This window comes from Pseudopodoces humilis, chromosome 10 (assembly GCF_049639895.1).
Source record: "Pseudopodoces humilis isolate 2021_Gansu_Grassland_sample_001 chromosome 10, ASM4963989v1, whole genome shotgun sequence".
NCBI classification, from domain to species: domain Eukaryota; kingdom Metazoa; phylum Chordata; class Aves; order Passeriformes; family Paridae; genus Pseudopodoces; species Pseudopodoces humilis.
In genome coordinates, this window is record NC_142209.1 from 373,032 (window position 1) to 390,983 (window position 17,952).

At 60.9% G+C, this 17,952-nt stretch overlaps 2 protein-coding genes across 4 annotated transcripts in view; one reads left to right on the forward strand and one right to left on the reverse strand.

Moving 5' to 3' along the window:
• Positions 1–57: 57 nt before the first annotated feature.
• Positions 58–17,952, reverse strand: part of NOS1AP (nitric oxide synthase 1 adaptor protein) — a 43,402-nt gene continuing 25,507 nt past the window's right edge. Inside the window, exons 3-12 of one of the 3 annotated variants that reach the window (XM_014257611.2) lie at positions 14,673–14,765; positions 14,234–14,292; positions 13,566–13,674; positions 13,246–13,387; positions 11,853–11,992; positions 11,177–11,344; positions 9,115–9,280; positions 8,410–8,559; positions 2,269–2,536; positions 58–2,170 (exon numbers count right to left, since the gene is read on the reverse strand). In XM_014257611.2, coding sequence (XP_014113086.2) covers positions 1,678–2,170; positions 2,269–2,536; positions 8,410–8,559; positions 9,115–9,280; positions 11,177–11,344; positions 11,853–11,992; positions 13,246–13,387; positions 13,566–13,674; positions 14,234–14,292; positions 14,673–14,765 — 1,788 coding nt within the window. In that variant the 3' untranslated portion in view covers positions 58–1,677. Of the gene's footprint in view, positions 2,171–2,268; positions 2,537–8,409; positions 8,560–9,114; positions 9,281–11,176; positions 11,345–11,852; positions 11,993–13,245; positions 13,388–13,565; positions 13,675–14,233; positions 14,308–14,672; positions 14,766–17,952 lie in introns of all 3 variants that reach the window. The other 2 variants (XM_014257610.2, XM_088060531.1) reach the window with 2 other exon arrangements.
• On the forward strand, positions 2,548–5,113 carry SPATA46 (spermatogenesis associated 46). Its single transcript, XM_088060160.1, is given in 5 exon segments — positions 2,548–3,594; positions 3,597–3,673; positions 3,676–3,814; positions 3,817–3,952; positions 4,993–5,113. Coding segments are annotated over 5 exon segments (708 nt in total). The 5' UTR covers positions 2,548–3,359.

The following is a 17,952-nucleotide window of genomic DNA, read 5'->3' on the forward strand; positions in this document are numbered from 1 at the left end:
GCGACAGGGTCGTGCAGGGTGTCCTCTCCCATCAAGAGAATGCCACACAGCAGTGGGTAAAAAAGAAAAAGAAAATTTATTGTGCAATCTGCATCTCTTGTCCCAAACCACACACAAGCATGCTGACAACATAAATAAAGGGACTGGGCCGGCTGTAAGTGACGGCCCTCCCTTAAGGGGAAGAAGGTTCCCTTGGGATCACAGTTAGGGTTGGATGGAAGATGCTGGTTCTTCAGAGGGGGCTACAAGCTGTTTCCATCAACACCTACACTGCAGTGCAGAGCTGGGCAGCACACACCCCCTGTATCTGCGGGTGGAGGCGGCCATGCACAGCGCGATCACATTGTCACAGGGTGCGTGACACCTCAGCACTGAACACGGGCTCTGTGCAGCTCTGCATCCCCTCACTCTTGAGCAGGGCTTTCCCAGAGCTGAGAGCTGCAGGGCCCCAGAGCCACCACGGATGGCATCACTGCTCCAACGGCAAGGACACGGGTGGCTGCTCCCAGGGCAATGGGATCCATGCTCACAGCTTCCTTCCTTCAGTGGGCCAGCGTGGCTTTGGGTGCTGGAAGCTTCAGCCCAACCACCCTGAGTGGCCCAGGAGCTGTGAGCAGGCCTATCCATGAGCTCCTGGGCTCCTCCAACCCGACCCGGGGCTTTGGAGCTTTTTCTCTGAAAACCACCTTTGTGGTGAGGATGTACATAAAAGCTCTAAGCAAGAAGTTCCATCTCACAGCTGCTTCCTTCCATTGGCACAGGCTGGCTAACCCCTCCTGTAATCCATGGCAAAACATTCATACAGCAGTATCAGAGGACTGCACTGGCTGCGTGTCCCAGTCTCACAGAGACCACTGTCCCAGGAAATAAAGGGGAGCAGTGACACTGGCCCACATGGAGAGGGCTGCCTGCCTGGACAGTTCTGTCCATGGTGGCTGGGACGAGACCAGGAAACAAGCAGGAGCTGGAAGGGGGTCTCACAGAGAGCTCAGCTCCCTGCCAGAGCCTCTGGCCAGCAGCTGCGCAGTCCCAGGTGCCCAGCCCTGTGCCCTGCCAGAGCTCAGGTCTGCAAGGAGATGGCACTCAGCAGAGTAACACCACGATTCCAGCACCTGGAGAAGGCCCTGGACACATCTGCTGTCCTGGCTCGCTGGCACCAGGCACTAGGGCTGGGTGAGCCTGCTGCTACCCCAGCATGGGGAATCTCAGCAAGCACATGACAAGCTGGGAAATCCTCTGGACCAAGGCAGCCAGTGCAGACACGGAGGAGTGTGTGGTGCTTGTGGGATGCTCACAGGATGCTCAGAGCTGATGGGGTTTGGGGCAGGCTGGTACTTCTACCCCCACACACCCCCTTGGTCCCCAGCTCAGCAAGGCTCCTGGCAGCAGACAGGGTGGCAGTGGCACTGTGGCAGGACAGGAGCTTGGCACTGACCAGGGTGAATAGGCCCAGAATGGGACTGCAGGAGCCCTGGCGAGACAGGCCGTGCCCCTCCTGGGAATCTGGGGAGAAGCGGGTTGTCATGGCTCCCCAGAGCCCACACCGGGCAGCAATGGCTCCTTCCACCCCGAGGCTTCCCCCTTTCCAAAATAATCACCCCAAAAAAGGCAAGTGGCAGCAAGAGACAAGTCTGGGAGAGCCAGCCCCCACGGTGCCCGTGTCACAGCTACCCACTGCTACTCAAAGGACAGTAGGTCAGGATGGGTCCCCTCCACCTCCCAGCCAGGGCTACGTGGCTCTGGCCGCCCTGTGCTCCCGGTTGGCTCGTGCTCCAGCCCCGCTCTCCGTGAGGGCTTCTCTGTGCTGAGTGACATCTCAGTGGCCCTCTCACCCACTGGCCACTGGCTCTCCCGGCTGCCCTTATGGATGAGGTCGGGCACAGGTAAGGCACTGGCAGGCTGGTCCCCAGCGGGCTCTAGGGCGCCCGTCACGCTGGGGACCCCAGGGCATTCTGGAGGAGACGGGTCCCCCATCCCCAGCTGCTCCTCTGTGGGGTCAGGGTGGGCTGTGGGTGGTTCGGGAGGCTCCTCCACACCACTCCCCATGCTGGTCCCCTCCGGCTGCGGAGCGATGAGCATGTCCTGGGGGGTCTTCAGAGCACGCGGCGTCCGCTTCTTGGTGATGGGGGGCGGGGGTTCCAGCCGGGGAAAGGCATCCAGCCCCACAGCCCTGCAAGCACAGAGGGACAGTTGCACACAGCGCCGTGCTGGGCCCCTCCAGCCTGTCCCAATGGCCCTGCACGGGGTGCACAGTGCGGGGACACTCACCCGTCGTCGGCAGCCGGCTGTCCCGTGCCCAGCACGGCGCCCGCGCTGGCATTCACCTCCATGGCTCCCACGCCGGGCAGCCCGGCCGGCTCCTTGCGGCGCAGGAGGTCGCTCACCTTGGCACCCACGGCCTTGCCCAGGTTGCGGAGGTGCTGGCTGCCAGCGGGCCGGCAGGGCTGCGGCAGGGTGCCAGCCGCGGCAGGGACGTGCTGTGCCCGTGGCGTGGGTGCCGTGCCGGCGCTGGCGTTCTCAAACATGCTCTGGTCCACTGGAGGGGGAAAGGGAATAGACAGGACGTGAGCCAGGCTGGAGGGGGGATCCCAGCAGGGCCGGCCCGCCAGCACCATGGGAACACAAATTTGGGGACTGGGAGGATGTTCCTACAGCCCTGCAGAGGCTGTGGGCAGCCGGGGCATGCCAGGGCTGCCCAGGGAAGTGCATGCATGGGGGACCAGCGTGGGGCAAGGCAGGATAGCAGTGAGCCCAGGGCTCCACATTGGCACTGCCAACACGCTGAGAGCTTCTCTTACCTGACACCAAGCGACTTGGGAAGCAGGTTGTGGAAAAAGAGAGAGCAAGCGAGCATTTACCAGGGGAACGGCAAGGGAAGAGGTGTGGAAGGGAAGTGTCCCTTCCAACCCTGCCAGGGGAGGTGTGCTGCCAAGCCCCTGCTCAGACCTGTCGTGCTGCCTGAAGAGATGGGACTCACATGGGGGACCCTTGTCAGCCACACCCTGGTAGAGCCACGGGGCCTCCTCTCAGGGCACCCAGTTTGGGCTCTGCACTGCCCACCCCACCATGGCTCCCTCAGCTCAGACCAGGCTGTCTCTGGTGGTGGCAGCATGTGCTTGCTGGGGAGAGCTCTCTGCAATCACCTCTGAGCTACACTGGCTTCTCCACCATGTCTTCCCAGCAAGAGTCCTTGAAGCTGTGGGGGCTGCCCCCAGGAGTGCCAGCTCAAAGCCCTGTGGCTGCCTCTGTGTCGGTGTGGGTCTTTGTGATGGCTCCAGCCAGCTCCTGGGTGAGCTCCTGGGTGAGCTGTTCTGGGGCCTCACTGCCCATCAGCATCCTCTGTCCAACTCTACCTCTGCATGCCAGGGGCACATACTGGGACAGAGACAGCCCTCTCCACATCCCATGGGACAGAGAGGAAGGGTTCCCAGCACTGCTCCAACCTCGTGGTGGGCTGGACTCTTACAGGGATGCCCAACTTACTGCAGGCCCTTTCCTCTGCCTTCTGTGGCCGCACAGTCCTGCTGAACAGCGAGCTCCCTGCCTGCACCTGCAGCATCTACCTGCCCTGGGGTTCATCCTACAGCTATTCATCTGCACCAAGAGAGCCACCCAGCAGTGCCTGGGCAGCCTCTCCTCCAGCCTGGACACCAGCTCTCGGGGGTGCGAGCAGCCTCACAACCTCTTGAAGAGCTCTCTTCTGGCTCCTCAGATGACTTCCAGCCCAAGAGGGACAGGCTGGCCAGCAGCAGAGCCAGCATCACGGTCCAGGACAAACTCACAGCTTCCAAGTGCCAGCCTGTGCTCCAGCATGGAACCAGTGCTGCCCCATCTTCCCCACAGCGTGGCTGCTCAAGACCCACATCCAGCACAGCTCCAGGAGAGCTACAGCTGCAAAGGGCTCCTGCAGGCCCGAGCTCCTGGGGGAGCAGGAGCTCAAGGCACAGGAGGCTGCAGCCCCCGGGATGCCTGTGCAGCCCCCAGGATGTCTGTGCAGCCCCTGGGATGTCTGTGCAGCCCCCAGGATATCTGTGCAGCCCCTGGGGTGTCTGTGCAGCTCCCGGGATACCCGTTCAGCCCTCAGGATGTCTGTGCAGCCCCCAGGATGTCTGTGCAGCCCCCAGGGTGTCCATGCAGCCCCCAGGATGTCTGTGCAGCCCCCAGGATGTCTGTGCAGCCCCCAGGGTGTCCATGCAGCCCCTGGGGTGTCCATGCAGCCCCCAGGGTGTCTGTGCAGCCCCCAGGATGTCTGTGCAGCCCCCAGGGTGTCCATGCAGCCCCTGGGGTGTCCATGCAGCCCCCAGGGTGTCCATGCAGCCCCCGGGATGTCTGTGCAGCCCCCAGGGTGTCCATGCAGCCCCTGGGGTGTCCATGCAGCCCCCAGGGTGTCCATGCAGCCCCCAGGATGTCTGTGCAGCCCTCGGGATGCCCGTTCAGCCCCTAGGATGTCTGTGCAGCCCCCAGGATGTTTGTGCAGCCCCCAGGATGTTTGTGCAGCCCCCAGGATGTCTGTGCAGCCCCCGGGATGTCTGTGCAGCCCTCGGGATGCCCGTGCAGCCCCTAGGATGTCTGTGCAGCCCCCAGGGTGTCCATGCAGCCCCTAGGATGTCTGTGCAGCCCCCAGGATGTCTGTGCAGCCCCTAGGATGTCTGTGCAGCCCCCGGGATGTCTGTGCAGCCCCCAGGATGTCTGTGCAGCCCCCGGGATGCCCGTGCAGCCCCCAGGATGTCTGTGCAGCCCCCGGGATGTCTGTGCAGTCCCCAGGGTGTCCATGCAGCCCCTGGGGTGTCCATGCAGCCCCCGGGATGTTTGTGCAGCCCCCAGGATGTCTGTGCAGCCCCCAGGGTGTCCATGCAGCCCCCAGGATGTCTGTGCAGCCCCCGGGATGTCTGTGCAGCCCCCAGGATGTCTGTGCAGCCCCCGGGATGCCCGTGCAGCCCCCAGGATGTCTGTGCAGCCCCCGGGATGTCTGTGCAGCCCCCGGGATGTCTGTGCAGCCCCCGGGATGCCCGTGCAGCCCCAGCAGCCAGGCGGCTGCCACGGGAGGGCACTGCTCCACCACTCCTGCCAGCAGCAGAATGAATTGTTCCAGGAGCAGCCGGCTCCTGCCTGAGCGCTGCTTTTGCCTGCACAACACTTCTGCCATCCTTTAAGAGACCTCTTCCCTACTTTTCCTTCTCCAGCAGCCAAAAATTCCCCGAGCCCCTGGAAGTGCGGATTAGCACCTCTGCATCTCCGTGGGGAGCTCTGCAGATGCCAGGAAGCCCCTGGCTCCCTCAAGCTGTTGGATCAGCCCTGAGACAAGCCTGTGATGTGCAGTGGCTGAAGGGCAGGACTGAAACACCTCTACTCCCAGCAATATTCTGGGCACCTCGCTCTCGTGGGCATCCTGTGGCTGGCACCAAAAGCAGGGGTCCCACAGGAGAGGAAGCTTAGGTTGGAGGGGCTCTCTGCAAGGCCAGAGGATGCCACTGCTGGTGCTGGCACCCAGCATGGAGAGGGAAGGAAGTACAGAAAGACAGAGTCAGTGAGAAGAAAGAGACAACAGAAAGCCTTGAGAAATAGAAAGATTTATTTAGCAAAAGCCAGTTGACTAATGACAACACCCAAGGGTTAAGTGCACTTACATTGACAGATTGGCTTCCCAGACAGATTGAGTCAACAGTTAGTAATACGACAGTTGTAGGAAAAGAAAGGACAAAAAATATAGCTATAAAACCCCTGTCAAGGTCCATAACAAAAGTGAGAGGCTAGAGAGGAGTCTTGGAGGCAGTGCTGACTTAGGAGGGGTCATTTACAAGTGTACACCCACGGTGCAGCATGAGGCTGGCAGCATCCCACCCGGCCCTGGCAGCACCCCCTCGGCCTGTGGGGCACCTGCCAGTGTCCCCTGTGGGGCACCTGCCAGTGTCCCCTGTGGGGCACCTGCCAGTGTCCCCTGTGGGCAGAGTGTGGGGCAGGAGCCCGAGGCCACAGCTGGTCCCGACAGCCCCTCACGGGACACGGCCTGAGCTCTGTGTGTGCGGCAGGGATGGACCGGAGCGGTGGCCCAGGAGATGATTCCCCCACCTGCTTCCTGAGGCAGCCCAGCCTGGAAGAGACCTCTGGCCTGCTGCTGCTCCTCTCAGGCTCTCCCTTCTCTGCTTCGTGTGTAGAGCTGAGCTCCTGCTGTCCTTTCCCCTGAATGATCTGTCTGCCCACACCGAAATCCCTGTCCAAGCTCAACCCTCCCTACCCTGTAAGCGCCATGCCTCGTGCTTGCCGTCATGCCCACCTCTCCCTCCCAGCTGGACCAGCCTCACACCCCCTGACTGCACCTTCAGCTGCTGCAAGCTGGCAGTGGGATGTTGGCTCCCCAGCAGAGGGGCTGGCACACAGCTGTCCCCACAGCCATGTGGGACAGGGCACATGGAGACAGTGGTGCCTAGAGGACAGGAGCACCACGTACCAAACTGCACCCTCTCCCACTCTGCCTGCTCTGTGGCTGGTGCAGAGCTCCCCTGGACACCAGGCACTGCTGGGGACACTGAAACATGTTCTTCTTTCCTTCTCACTAGACCCTCTAGTTCCTCAAGTCCATCCAGTGGTGGAGAGTGCATAGCACAGCTCGTGCTGACCCCGGGATCTCATCCACACACCTCTCCTCAGCAGCCCTCAGCCCCAAGGGCACCGGGGCAGAGAGAAGTGGTGCACCTTCCTCAGCAGCCAGGCTGAGCCCTGGAGGAGCCCCAGAGGTGGTGCCAGCCAGGGGTTAGCTGCAGGCAGATTGAGCAGAGACAGAGCTGGCGAAAGTGAGAGTAGCAAGCAACAAAGCAAAGCAGAAGCAGGACAGGAGGGAGGATGGGGAGGAAAACTGTGCCAAATCCCCACCTCATCGAGTGCTTCTACATGAAGCAGGGTGGACATCCGGACTTTGGTTCATACCCCTTCAATCATGGCCTCTTAGAGGCTCAGCACCAGGCAGGTGATAGAAGTGTTTGCAGAAAAGGAACGAGCTCTGGATCCCTTGCAGGCCCCCAGAGATGGCTTTCAGCCATAAGTGTCTCGAGGGCTGGTGGGGGACCCTGAGGATTTGGATTCACTTTTCCAGAGGGTGCAAACCAGAGGTGTGATGAAGCACCCCTGTGGGCAGCAGCAATTCACTCTCCACCGAGGGCTGGAAGTGTGCTCATCCCTGAAGATGCCAATGCCAGCACTGCAGCTCCCAGGCTCGGTCTGGGGCAAAACAACTGCTTGGAAGTGGGAGGGTTTGTCTATAAAGCAAAGCAGGGAGTTTGTGGTGATGGGAAGTGTTTGAAAATGTGAGTTGAGAGCACGAAAAAGGCTTTGGCTGAGGAGCCAAAGGATTAGATGATTAGGGGGAGGACACTCCACAGCTTGGTGCTGCATGCCCTGGCTCCCTGCTCCACACTGCGCTGTGCCTTCCTCTCTGCTCCAGCCTGGCAGCAGAGCAGGCTCTGCCTGCACGGCCTCCACCTGCCTTGGCACTGAAAAACCCTGTCCTGGAAATGCCACATCCCCCTGCCAGCAACTGCCTGCACCTGGCCAGCCTGTGCAAGCTCAGCTCACCTCTTCAAATCCTTTCCAGGCTCATCCCCAGTGTCCCTCAGTGCCACACTTCTCACTCACAGACCCACTCTGACAGTGCACTGTCACCAACCCTCACCTAGCGTGGTCCTGTACTCGTCCCCCAGCACGCAGAGAGCCCGACCAGCTGCTCTGTCCTTGCTCACCACCTCGGAGCTGTCCCCTCTTGTCCCTGCTCACCGCCCTAGACTGCTCTCCTGTTCCCCCAGCAAAACCCTTCCTCGGCTTCACTGCTTCCCCAGCAGCAGCAGGGGCTAATCCAGCCGCAGTCCTTCACTCTGCCTCACCTGGACACACAGTTTGAAGGGAGATGGGCCCAGAGGGGAGCACAAGGAGCTGTCAGCTCAGCAAAGCAGGGATGCTGCAGCTCAGCGCACAAGCCCCCGCAGGCCGGAGCACAGCACGCCCGGCACACGGCCTGGGCACGGCTCCATCCTCACCTCCGCTCGCTCCCTGCTCTGCCCCCTCCCTCCGGGCTGTCCCGTCCCTGCCAGGGCCGTGGGGCTGCGGCCAGGCTCCTTCCCAGCCCCCGCAGGTCCTGGCTGCTGTGCACCGCCTCCTCTGAGCCCTACACCGCGATCTCGTCCTCCAGGCTGTCACCCAGCTCCTGCCTGGGCTGGACGTGGAGCAGGCGCGGCGGCTCCTCCTGGGACCAGGAGTCGCGCTCCTCGCTCTCGTCCGTGTTGGACTCGTACTCGGAGGCGATGCCGGACTCGCGGAACTTGATGAGCTCCAGGCTGCCCAGGGCTGGCTCCGGGCCGGGCGGCCCCGAGTCCGGCAGGAAGCGGTAGCACTCCAGCTTCACCAGACAGTCGTTCCTACCTATGGGGCTGCCCACGGCGCTGGGGAAAGCCGAGCTGGGGCCCAGCGGCGGCGGGTGGGTGTCCTCGGGCTGCGGGGTGGTCGGGTCGCAGAGGACGGGGAGCGCGTTGGAGCGGAAGGTGATCTCCAGCAGACTGTCCTGGGAGCCTGCTGCAAGAGAAGGGCACGGCTGAGAGCTCGCCTGGGCATCCCCTGGCCACCACGGCTGGCTGCACACTGGCCGGGGGAGGACAGTCTGGGGTCATTTGAGTATCAACCTCTCGCTGTTTTGAGGGGCTTATTTGGTGTCACTAATGCCAGGAGCTGCTGCTGGCCAGCAAAGGGACAGCTTTGCAGGACAAGAAGTTAGCCATCTTCCAGCCCAGCTCCTGAGGAGAGCTGATGGCCGCATCTGCTGGAGAGGAATGTCAGGTAGGGGCTCTTGGGCAGGTATGGAGCTGGCCTGGAGCATGCAGGCACCAGGGAAAGCGGACGTACAGCTGACGGAGGTAGGTGACTACCTGTCCATACAGCCCTCCCCAAGCCCCTTCCCACGCTGCATGCAAGCACCCTGCTGCACACACACAAGGCAGGCCAGAAGGGCACAAATAACCCTCTGAACAAAATGACTGGAAATGCACAGAAACCCCAAGACAAACACCCACGTGCGTGTCCCCCGCGGCCCTGGCTAGCGGCGAGGGGAGAGGAACGGGTGGCAGCGCTTACTGGTCGTGTTCCCCGCCAGCTTCAGCTCCAGCTCCTGCACCTGTTTGACCAGGAGCGAGATGTGCTGCAGCAGGTCCTTGTTCTGGAGCAGGAGCTGGTGCACACGAGCCTGGGCCTCCAGCCGTGCCGCCGCTTCTGCTGCCAGCTGGTCCTTCAGCAGGTGGACCTGGGCGGGACACAGCGGGTGAGCAGGGGCAGATCCAGGGCTGAGGGCTCTGGCCACCCCTGCTCACGTCCCAGGGCTCAGCAGCACCCCAGCCACGAGGAATGGCGACGAAGCCGTTCCCTGCGGGCACTGCGGATGTGACGGGAGCGTGCGGGCGGTGCCAGCCCAGGGCTCACTGTCCCCTGGCCTCCCTGAGGGACGAGCTGCAGGGCTCACTGTCCCCTGGCCTCCCTGAGGGACGAGCTGCAGGGCTCACTGTCCCCTGGCCTCCCTGAGGGACGAGCTGCAGGGCTCACTGTCCCCTGGCCTCCCTGAGGGACGAGCTGCAGGGCTCACTGTCCCCTGGCCTCCCTGAGGGACGAGCTGCAGGCCAGGAGGGCAGCGCTGACCGAGCTGCCGTGGGGCACAGCAGCTGCACGTGGAAACGTGTGCCTGGAAAGGGCAGCCCAGGAGGAGCCAGAGGGACACGGCAGAGGAGACAGGCTCCACACACTGCATGGTGCCGTGGTGCGAGGGTGCTGGCCCTGGAAGCGCTGTCTTTTTGGGCAGCTTTCCCAGAAACAGGGCCCAGCCAGCGGCCTCTGTGCAAGGAGGGGCTGGAGCAGCACCCATGGCAGGGAGCTGCCGAGCGGGGACGGCTCTGGGGTGCGAGCTGGCTGCTCAGCCTGGCTCTGGGAGACGGGAAAGACCACCACTGATTTCAGCACAACTACCTCTGTAGGAACATCTGTGTCCCCAGAACCGTGCCCCCGAGGAGGAAGGTGCCCTCCTGCCCAGGGCAGCTCTCTGATCTGCATTTGAGCAAGGAGAACCCCAGAAATGTACATGGCACGAGGGAACAGCAGTGACCTGGGGGCCACTTTGGCTCTGCACCCCTTCCTGGCACCCACCCATGGCTCTTACAACTACTCCAGCAAGGACTGAAGCCAGGAAAGTACAGATTACAACTAAATTTAAAAAAAAAATCCAAACCAAAAATAACCCCAAAACAAAAACCAGCAAACACAAAAGGCTATTTTACTGTGGCCTAGAAAGTGACCTTGAGGAAGAAGAGGAAGCTCTCTGTACCTGCCAAGCTGTGAGCTACTGCTGCAGCTGCAGGGCCCCTGGGGGCCACCTGCCCCCCAAGATGGCCCAAATGTGGCCAGCAAGGTGGCACAGCAGTGCCCTTGGCAGAGCTGAGCTGAAGCACAGCGAGCCTGGGAGTGACAGGAGACCAGGCAAAGGACTGGGATTTACAACTTTCCGTGAAGCCAGCCCAAGAGCAAGGGGTGCAATATTTTACACTCTGAGCAGGCACCGTGGAGCCTTCTGGATTGTGAGCAACACTGTACTTGGACAGACACAAAGGATTCCCCAAGGATGCAGATCCCTCTTCCAGAGGGGAAAGCAACTGGGCAGTCTGTGACCCCAAAAGGCATCTGGGCTCTGGAGGCAGCAGCTCAAGCAGAACTGATCAACAAATACTGATCTAGTGATGCGAGAGGAGCAAAGCCACGGGGCAGCACAAAGGCTGCTGGAGCCCATGGCTCGGGCCACGAAGAAAGTTGATGAATTGCAGCGAGCTCTGTGAGGGGTCAGGGAACAAGTAAAGCTCAGGTAATGAGTTGGATAAAGCAGCCAGAGCTGCTTCAGTGAGAAATAGCTTGATGGAGAATGAGCAGCCAGCTGCACAGCCCAGGCACACAGCAGTCACTGGGGCACTGGAGAGCAGACAGGGGCAGGGGCCCCAGACAGCTGGAGGCAAAGCAGAGCCAAGCACCTCACAGAGCTCCCTCCCCACGGAGCTGCCTGCCTTCAACGCTGCCTCCAGGCAGGAGACTCCAGCAGCACCCAGGGGCTCAGCAGAGTGCCCCAGCCCTGCCGCTGCCCCCGGGAAAGAACGGAGGGGAGAACCTGTGCCACGGCCACTTGTGTCTGCTGCTGCTGCTGCTGCAGGAGCTGCTGGAGAAGCTGCATCTGGTGGTGGGCAGAGAGGGGTGTTCCCAGGTCGGGCAGCTGCGCAGATGAGGGCAGCAGCATCTTGGGTGACGCTGTCAGGATATCTTCAGGGTGGAGGCAGCTCTGCAAAACACAGAGTTGAAGGTGTGATCCCCTGGCACTCGCCCCAGAGAGCCACACACGAGCTTTGGCACAGAGCAGCCGCCCAGAAGACCCAGAAAAGAAGCGGCTACACTCAAAGCACACTTTGCTGAGGGTGCTTACAACCTTTGAAAACAGTACTTTTTCAGTTTCAACAACAACCCAAATACTTTAGGTAGAAAATTCCCAAAAAGGCTGACGTTTCCCGTGGGAATTTCCACCGTGTCAAAAAAGTCTTTTATTTTTGTGTTTTTGGTGGGAAAAAAGTGCCTATCAGCTGTGCCCCGTTCCCCTTTCCGTGTGGCTGCACACAGCCGAGCCTCAGCACTGCGCTCTGCAGGAGCGCCCTGGGCCCCAGCCAAAGGGCAGCCTTTGATCCGGGAGCTGGGGAACGCTGCGCCATCGCTGCTGACCCCGAGGGGTGCAGGTCAGGGCGGTGGGGCCGTGGCACCCCCCAGGGCAGGGACCCTGGGCCCGGTGTGGCACCCACCTCCTTGCCCACGGCGTCCAGGTCGGTGACGCCGCGGCTGAAGTCCAGGATGTCGGCTCCGGGCAGCGGCAGCTCCACGGCGTCGATGTCGGTCTCCTCGGCCGAGGCGGCCGCTCTGTCCACGCCGGACAGGCGGCAGGCTGCGGGACAGGGCACGGCCTGCTGCACCTCAGGCTGCCCTGGCTCGCCCGTGGCATGGGCAGCGACGCCCACAGCGGGTCCCACGGTGCCACCCACCCTCCAGCCCTGCGGGGAGCGGGTGCACAGACGCCGCTGCCCTTGCTGCTGCTGCTGCTCGGGAGGAGGCTGCAGCCAAACCCCAGCCCCAGCACACCAAACCTGGGAGCCAAAAGCCCTGATGTGGGACAAACGGGCCACCGAGAACAGAAAACACAGATAAAGCTGAAGAAAGGTAAACAAGAGATTACGGGAAAGAAAAACAAAAAACAGATGCTCTGAATTCCCCGGGGAGCTGCATATCGTGGCCGGGACATTGTGTGGAGGAAAAGCAAACAATGAGCAGCCCAGGGCAGCCCGATGATTAGGTCAGCAGGACAGCACTGCTCACACAGGCCAGCAGGAAACCGCAGCCCAGCCCAGGCTGCTCCTGGTGGGATGTGCGGGATCCAGCCCTCAGCATGGCAGGGCACGGCAGGGAATCCACACACAGCACCTGCCAGCGTCCTGCCCGGCACTGCGAGGGTTTGATTAACCTCTCACAAAACTTCTGCCTCCCCTCCAGCACAAGGAGCAAGGCTGGGACCCTGCAGAGCTCAGGGTGACGGGGCTGGAGCAGCAGCCCCCCAGTCAGGCATCCCTGCACCCTCTACCCACAGGGCTGAGAGAGACTGGGCTCTGCGGCCTGCCTGCAGCCCTGACAGCCTGATGGGAGGCCAGAAACACGGCAGTGTCCGTTCTGGGAATTGCAGAGAGCTGGCCCAGGCCCGGCCATGCCCGGGGACACGAGGAAGGTCTGTGCTTGGGGCCTCCTGTGCGGGAGCAGCAGCGGGGCGATGTTTGCAGCGTGTGCAGCCAAGCACACAGCAGAGCCCTGGGCACTGCTAATGGGCTCTCAGCAAGGGGCATGTCTGAGAGCATCAGGCTAACACCTCCAGACGGGTCCTTGCTGGGCAGGATCCCAGCCTGAGCTAACACCTCCAGACGGGTCCTTGCTGGGCAGGATCCCAGCCTGAGCTAACACCTCCAGACGGGTCCTTGCTGGGCAGGATCCCAGCCTGAGCCTGGAGCACAGCGGGCCAGGCTGCAGTGCAAATCCATCGCCCAGAGGTGTCGGCCACCAAGGGGCAGCGTGGGGGGACAGTCCCTCTGTGCCCCACATCTGCCAGGCTCCTGGGCCCCCACACCACCCCACAGCTCCTCCTCTGCGCGGTACCTGGCACGTCCAGGTCGTCTCCGTTCCTCTCGCTGTCCGCGTCCTCCTGGCCGTCGGCGTTCTGCTGCGTGTGCTGCAGGCTCAGCTTGTGGCACACCTCGAACGCCTGCCCCACCGTCCGCACGATGCGCATGGCCTGGCTCTGCGGGAGCGCGCGGGGATGCACCTGCAGCCCGGCTGCCTCTGCACGCCGACCCCCCAGCCCGGCACAGCCCTCGGGGGGCTCGCACCCCTGGGCTGGCAGCTCCAGGGCAGCGCCACGGGGCCCTGCCCCGGCTGCTCCGCCCGGAGTACACCGGGATGGGATGGGAGATCTTTACCTTCTTCTTGGACTTGAAGACGTTGCACCTGAAGACGTTGCTGGAGCCATCCCTGGCAATGTAGCTGAAGATCTTTAGGTCCTGGGAGTCATGAGATACATAGAATATCCTGCAAGGACAGGATGGAAGATGTGAGCACACCCGTTATGCCCAGGAGACTGCCAAGGCCACAACCGATGCTTCCCATGGCACGGGGTGCTGGCACATGCCCAACCTCTGCAGCACATCCCTGCTAACGCCCATCCGAAATTTTTCTGGCAGTGGTTTTACCTCAGCTGGGAAAATCTGCCTGCTGATTCAGCAGCAGCAAACATTTTGTAAAGGCAGCACGGGACTTCTCTGCTCAGCCCCCAGGGACAGCGTCAGTGGCCCAGGAGCCCTCCAGGGATGGAGAAGAGCCAAGCCCACTCCTGGCCTGCTGACACAGCTGGATGCCTTGCCCAGCTGCCTGCCACCCCCTTCCCAGCACGGCTGGGGGCCTCTCTCACCCCAATTTGGTCTCCCTGGGACAGACACCCCCTGCCCTTGGCTTTTGGGAACAAGGTGGAGGAGGAGAGCTGGGGACTTTGGGAAGTGCCATGGCTCTCCAGTGGGCAGCACCGCTGTGGTGTGGGTAAGGGGCACAGCAGAGCCATGCAAGCCTCTGTCCCCTCACCCAACAGCCTTACCTGTAGATGGGATCGTGCATGACGAGCATTTTGTTCTCGTCCCAGGCCCACTCTTTTTTCTGCAATGAAAGGAGCTGAAAATTAGCACGTCAGATGCTGTCCTTGAGAACAAGGACAGGGCACAGAGACAGTCCAGGGACATATTTGGGAAGCTCTTGTCACAGCTCTGCTGCCGCTCCCCTGCAGCCCTTTGCCGAGGCTCGGGTCCTGTTGGGGACCAGCCACATCCCAAATCACCTCCCACAGGGCCCCTGAGCCCCTTCTGCACCACACCAGGACTGGCTCAGCCACCCTGCAGGAACATCGCTCACCCGAGGCTGACCCCAGCCCACCCCTCCCTCTCCCAGCCCACCAGGCTTTCCCAGAAATTCAAGGATGCTGCAGGTCCCTGCAGCGGGAGGGGAGGGGCTCTGCTGCCCCAGGGACCGGGGCTGCCTACCTTCTTCTTCTTCTTCAGGATGACCTTCACACCGTCCACCGACACGATGAGATTCACTTTCTTCTTCTTGATATTCTTGGCTTTAAACTCATACTGCAGGAGATGGAAGAAAACACCTGAATTAGCCTTCCTGTGCCAGGCCAGCCCCAGTGAGGGGTGAAGAGGCTTTGACAGGAGGGGGCAAGAGGGACAGGGACAGGTTTTCCTGCTCCCACATCAGTCTGTACACCCATGCTGGGACAGGACAGGGGGTCTTTCTGCCCGCAGTGCCCAGCATCTGGAGGAGCACACACCGAAGCAATCCAGCCCCTGGGTGTGGATAATGCTTTACCCAGCTCAGGATGCTGCTGGGAATGTTAGCTTGTGTTTCAAAGGCACTTGCTGTGCTCCTCTGAAGGGCTGTGCCTCCGCAGAGAGGGAGCTGGGGAGATCCCTGTCCCCAGGGATGCGCAGCCTGGCTGCGCTTGCCCCGCTGGCTTGTGGCCATTGCTGAGCTCTGGAAAGTGAAATGGCATTTTGAGTTGGGTATTTTCGGGCTCACTGTAAAACTGAAGGTGATTGCTGAGGATTCTGTGAACCCCTCCAGGGGAGATGGGATAATGCAATTATCCACTTCAATTAGAAGTCACCGGACAGGAAAAAATCCCAACGGGAACTTCCAAAGATCAGTGACTAAACACAAAGCTCTGCTCTGGCCTGGGGAGAGAATGAGATTCCCCCCAAATCCACCCACTCTGGCATTTAGAGTGTTACCAGCGGGGAGAAGGCTGGCAGGAGCAGGCTAAGTTATCCATTTGGGCTGATCCTGCTGTGGCACTTCTGAGGAGTCCCATAACTGGTTTGCCACAGGTGCAGCCACATCAGGCACCCGATCTGCTGGTCCCACTTGCATGGAGCTGTGGGCCACGGGGACAGACCCTCTGTGCCCAGAAAAAGCCCTGCATGCTGCCCCTCGCCCGCCCGAGGCGAGGATTTGATGTCCCCTCCCATGATGTGGGCAGTGCGGAGGGAGCGGTGCCCACGCCAGCCTCGCTGTGACACTGCCAGCACCGCGTGTTGCATCAGCTCTGGCAGCCAGAGCCAGCAGGCAGGAAAAGCTGCTGGCCCTGACCTGTGATCAAATGATAAAAGACCTGAAAGTGCAATTCCTCAAAGCTGTTTTACAGAGGCTGAAGGGGGTGGGGGATTCGGGAGCCTCGGAGAGCTGCTCTGCCCTCCCCCCAGCAGTGAGCAGGCAAGCCCACCCACACTGGGGCTGAAGCCATGGGCTGGAGAAAGCAGAGCCCAGCTCCCACCACGGCTCTGGTCAGCCTCAAAGCCCCCAGCACATCCCCAGATGCTGCTTGCATCCTCCATGTTCCTCATGGAGAAGGGTCTCACCAAAGAACCCACCCGCGGGGGCTTCCAAGTGCCGTCCCCACCGTTACCAGCAGAGGTGAAACTGCACTCCAGACCCCCTTCTTTGTGTCTTGTCAGGACACTAGGCTGGTGGCACCTCACACTAAAGGAATGTCTTGATTTAGCCCTGAAAAGATGGGCTTTGGCCTGACTGCCCTGGAGTAATTAACCCAGTCCTTTCTGAGGCTCTGCGTGTGATTTTCCAGGAGCTGCAGGGCTGATCTGGAAGCTCTCCGCAGCATCCAGGGTGACTGCACGGCACCTTGGGCACTGCTGCCTGATTTATTGGTCCTGACCATCACTGATTATACACATCCAGTTGCATTTCGGAGCTCCTGGTGCTGTGGGGTTTCTACTCTGGGCTACCCCAAGTGCCAACTGATGCGGCTGGAACAGAGGAAGATATCTCAGGGTAAGACTGACTATTTTTAGCCTGGTTTTTGAGTGAGCAGCTCTAACAGGACAGCAATGCAGACAGGCCAGGAGGTTTCAGCAAAGACACTACCCAGCTCTGGCACATTTCAGGGACAGAATCATGCAGAGCTCCTTGGAGAGGCTTCCACAATCCCTGGCTGCAGGCAAGGGATTCTGAGCCTGGCAGTGCTGGGGAGCGCTGTGGGAAGAGCTGCTGAGCCTGTGCCACGCTGCCCCTTGTGCTGATGGCTCACAGCAAAACTCCAGCAAAACCCACTGGAAACCAAGCAGTCAAATTCTCAGAAGGACCGAGCAGACAGATTTGTTAAACCCTTCCCTAAATCCTTTATCCTGCCAGCGAGAGGAGAGCCGAGCTCCGTGCGAGGCTGAGCCATGTGCTCACAGAGCTGCTGCCTGCTTTGAGGCTCAGGGGAGCCCCAGGGATGAGCTGTCCCACCCAAAGTGCAGCTCCAGCCAGCAGAACTCCAGCAAACCCGTGCCCACCGGGGCTCCAGGGAGACGCCAAGCAGCATTTAATCACAGAGCAGCAGGGAGGAGCAGCCACATCCCACAGGGCCCCTCCTGCCCCACAGCAGCTGCCCGGCTGCTCTCGCATCCCGGGGCTGTGCAGGGAAATCACCGGGTCCCACGGGCCAGGAGATGCCACTGCTGCTTCAGAGGAGCTCCCTAACTCGGTCTGAGGAAGTGTCAGCTCTGTGCAGTTCCTCTGAGCGAGACCTGAGCCACGGAGACTGCAAGGGGTGAACCCAAAACCCTTCACTTAACGGAGGAACATCTCTGCACGGCTGATCAGGACCTCCCTGCCTTGGGAGCTGCTCCTGATGACAACTCTGCCCAGGCACAGAGATCTGCTCTGCCTGCCCGTGTTTGTCAGCGTTCCTCCTCCTGCTGCAAAACAAAGAGAGAAAGCTTCAGGGGGCTGCAGAGCATTAGGAGTTTAGCTGCTCCTGCTGCTGGAGGAGAGCAGAGGAGATGATGGCAGGGTTGGAAACGCCACCAAAGGGGTTCTGAGATGGTGGCACAGCCCCAGCCCCTGCTGCTGGCCCCACAACAAGCAGCACTGGCTGACCCACAGGAAAAGGAAAGCCACAGGTTTCCACCGCCACCCAGTCCTTGCTGGGAGTGTGTCCTGCATCCCAAAGATGGAATGTCTCTGTGTTTGGGCGCAGTGGTGGCAGCAATTCACCCCCCGCTCGCTGGGCACTGGCATTTGGTGACTGCCTCAGGAGAAAAAACCCATTTCATACGTGATAAGCTCAGCTACCCATGGCTCCATCTTGGGGAGCTGAATCCCAGCCTACGGCTTAATAAAGATCTGATACAGAAATAATTATCCAGCTCGAAATCAAGAAAGGAAAGAGGATTTGCACAGCATTCCCATGATTCCCTTTGCTTTCACACCATGCAGGATTTCACTGCGCTACTTCTAACCAATTAAAAACCGTAA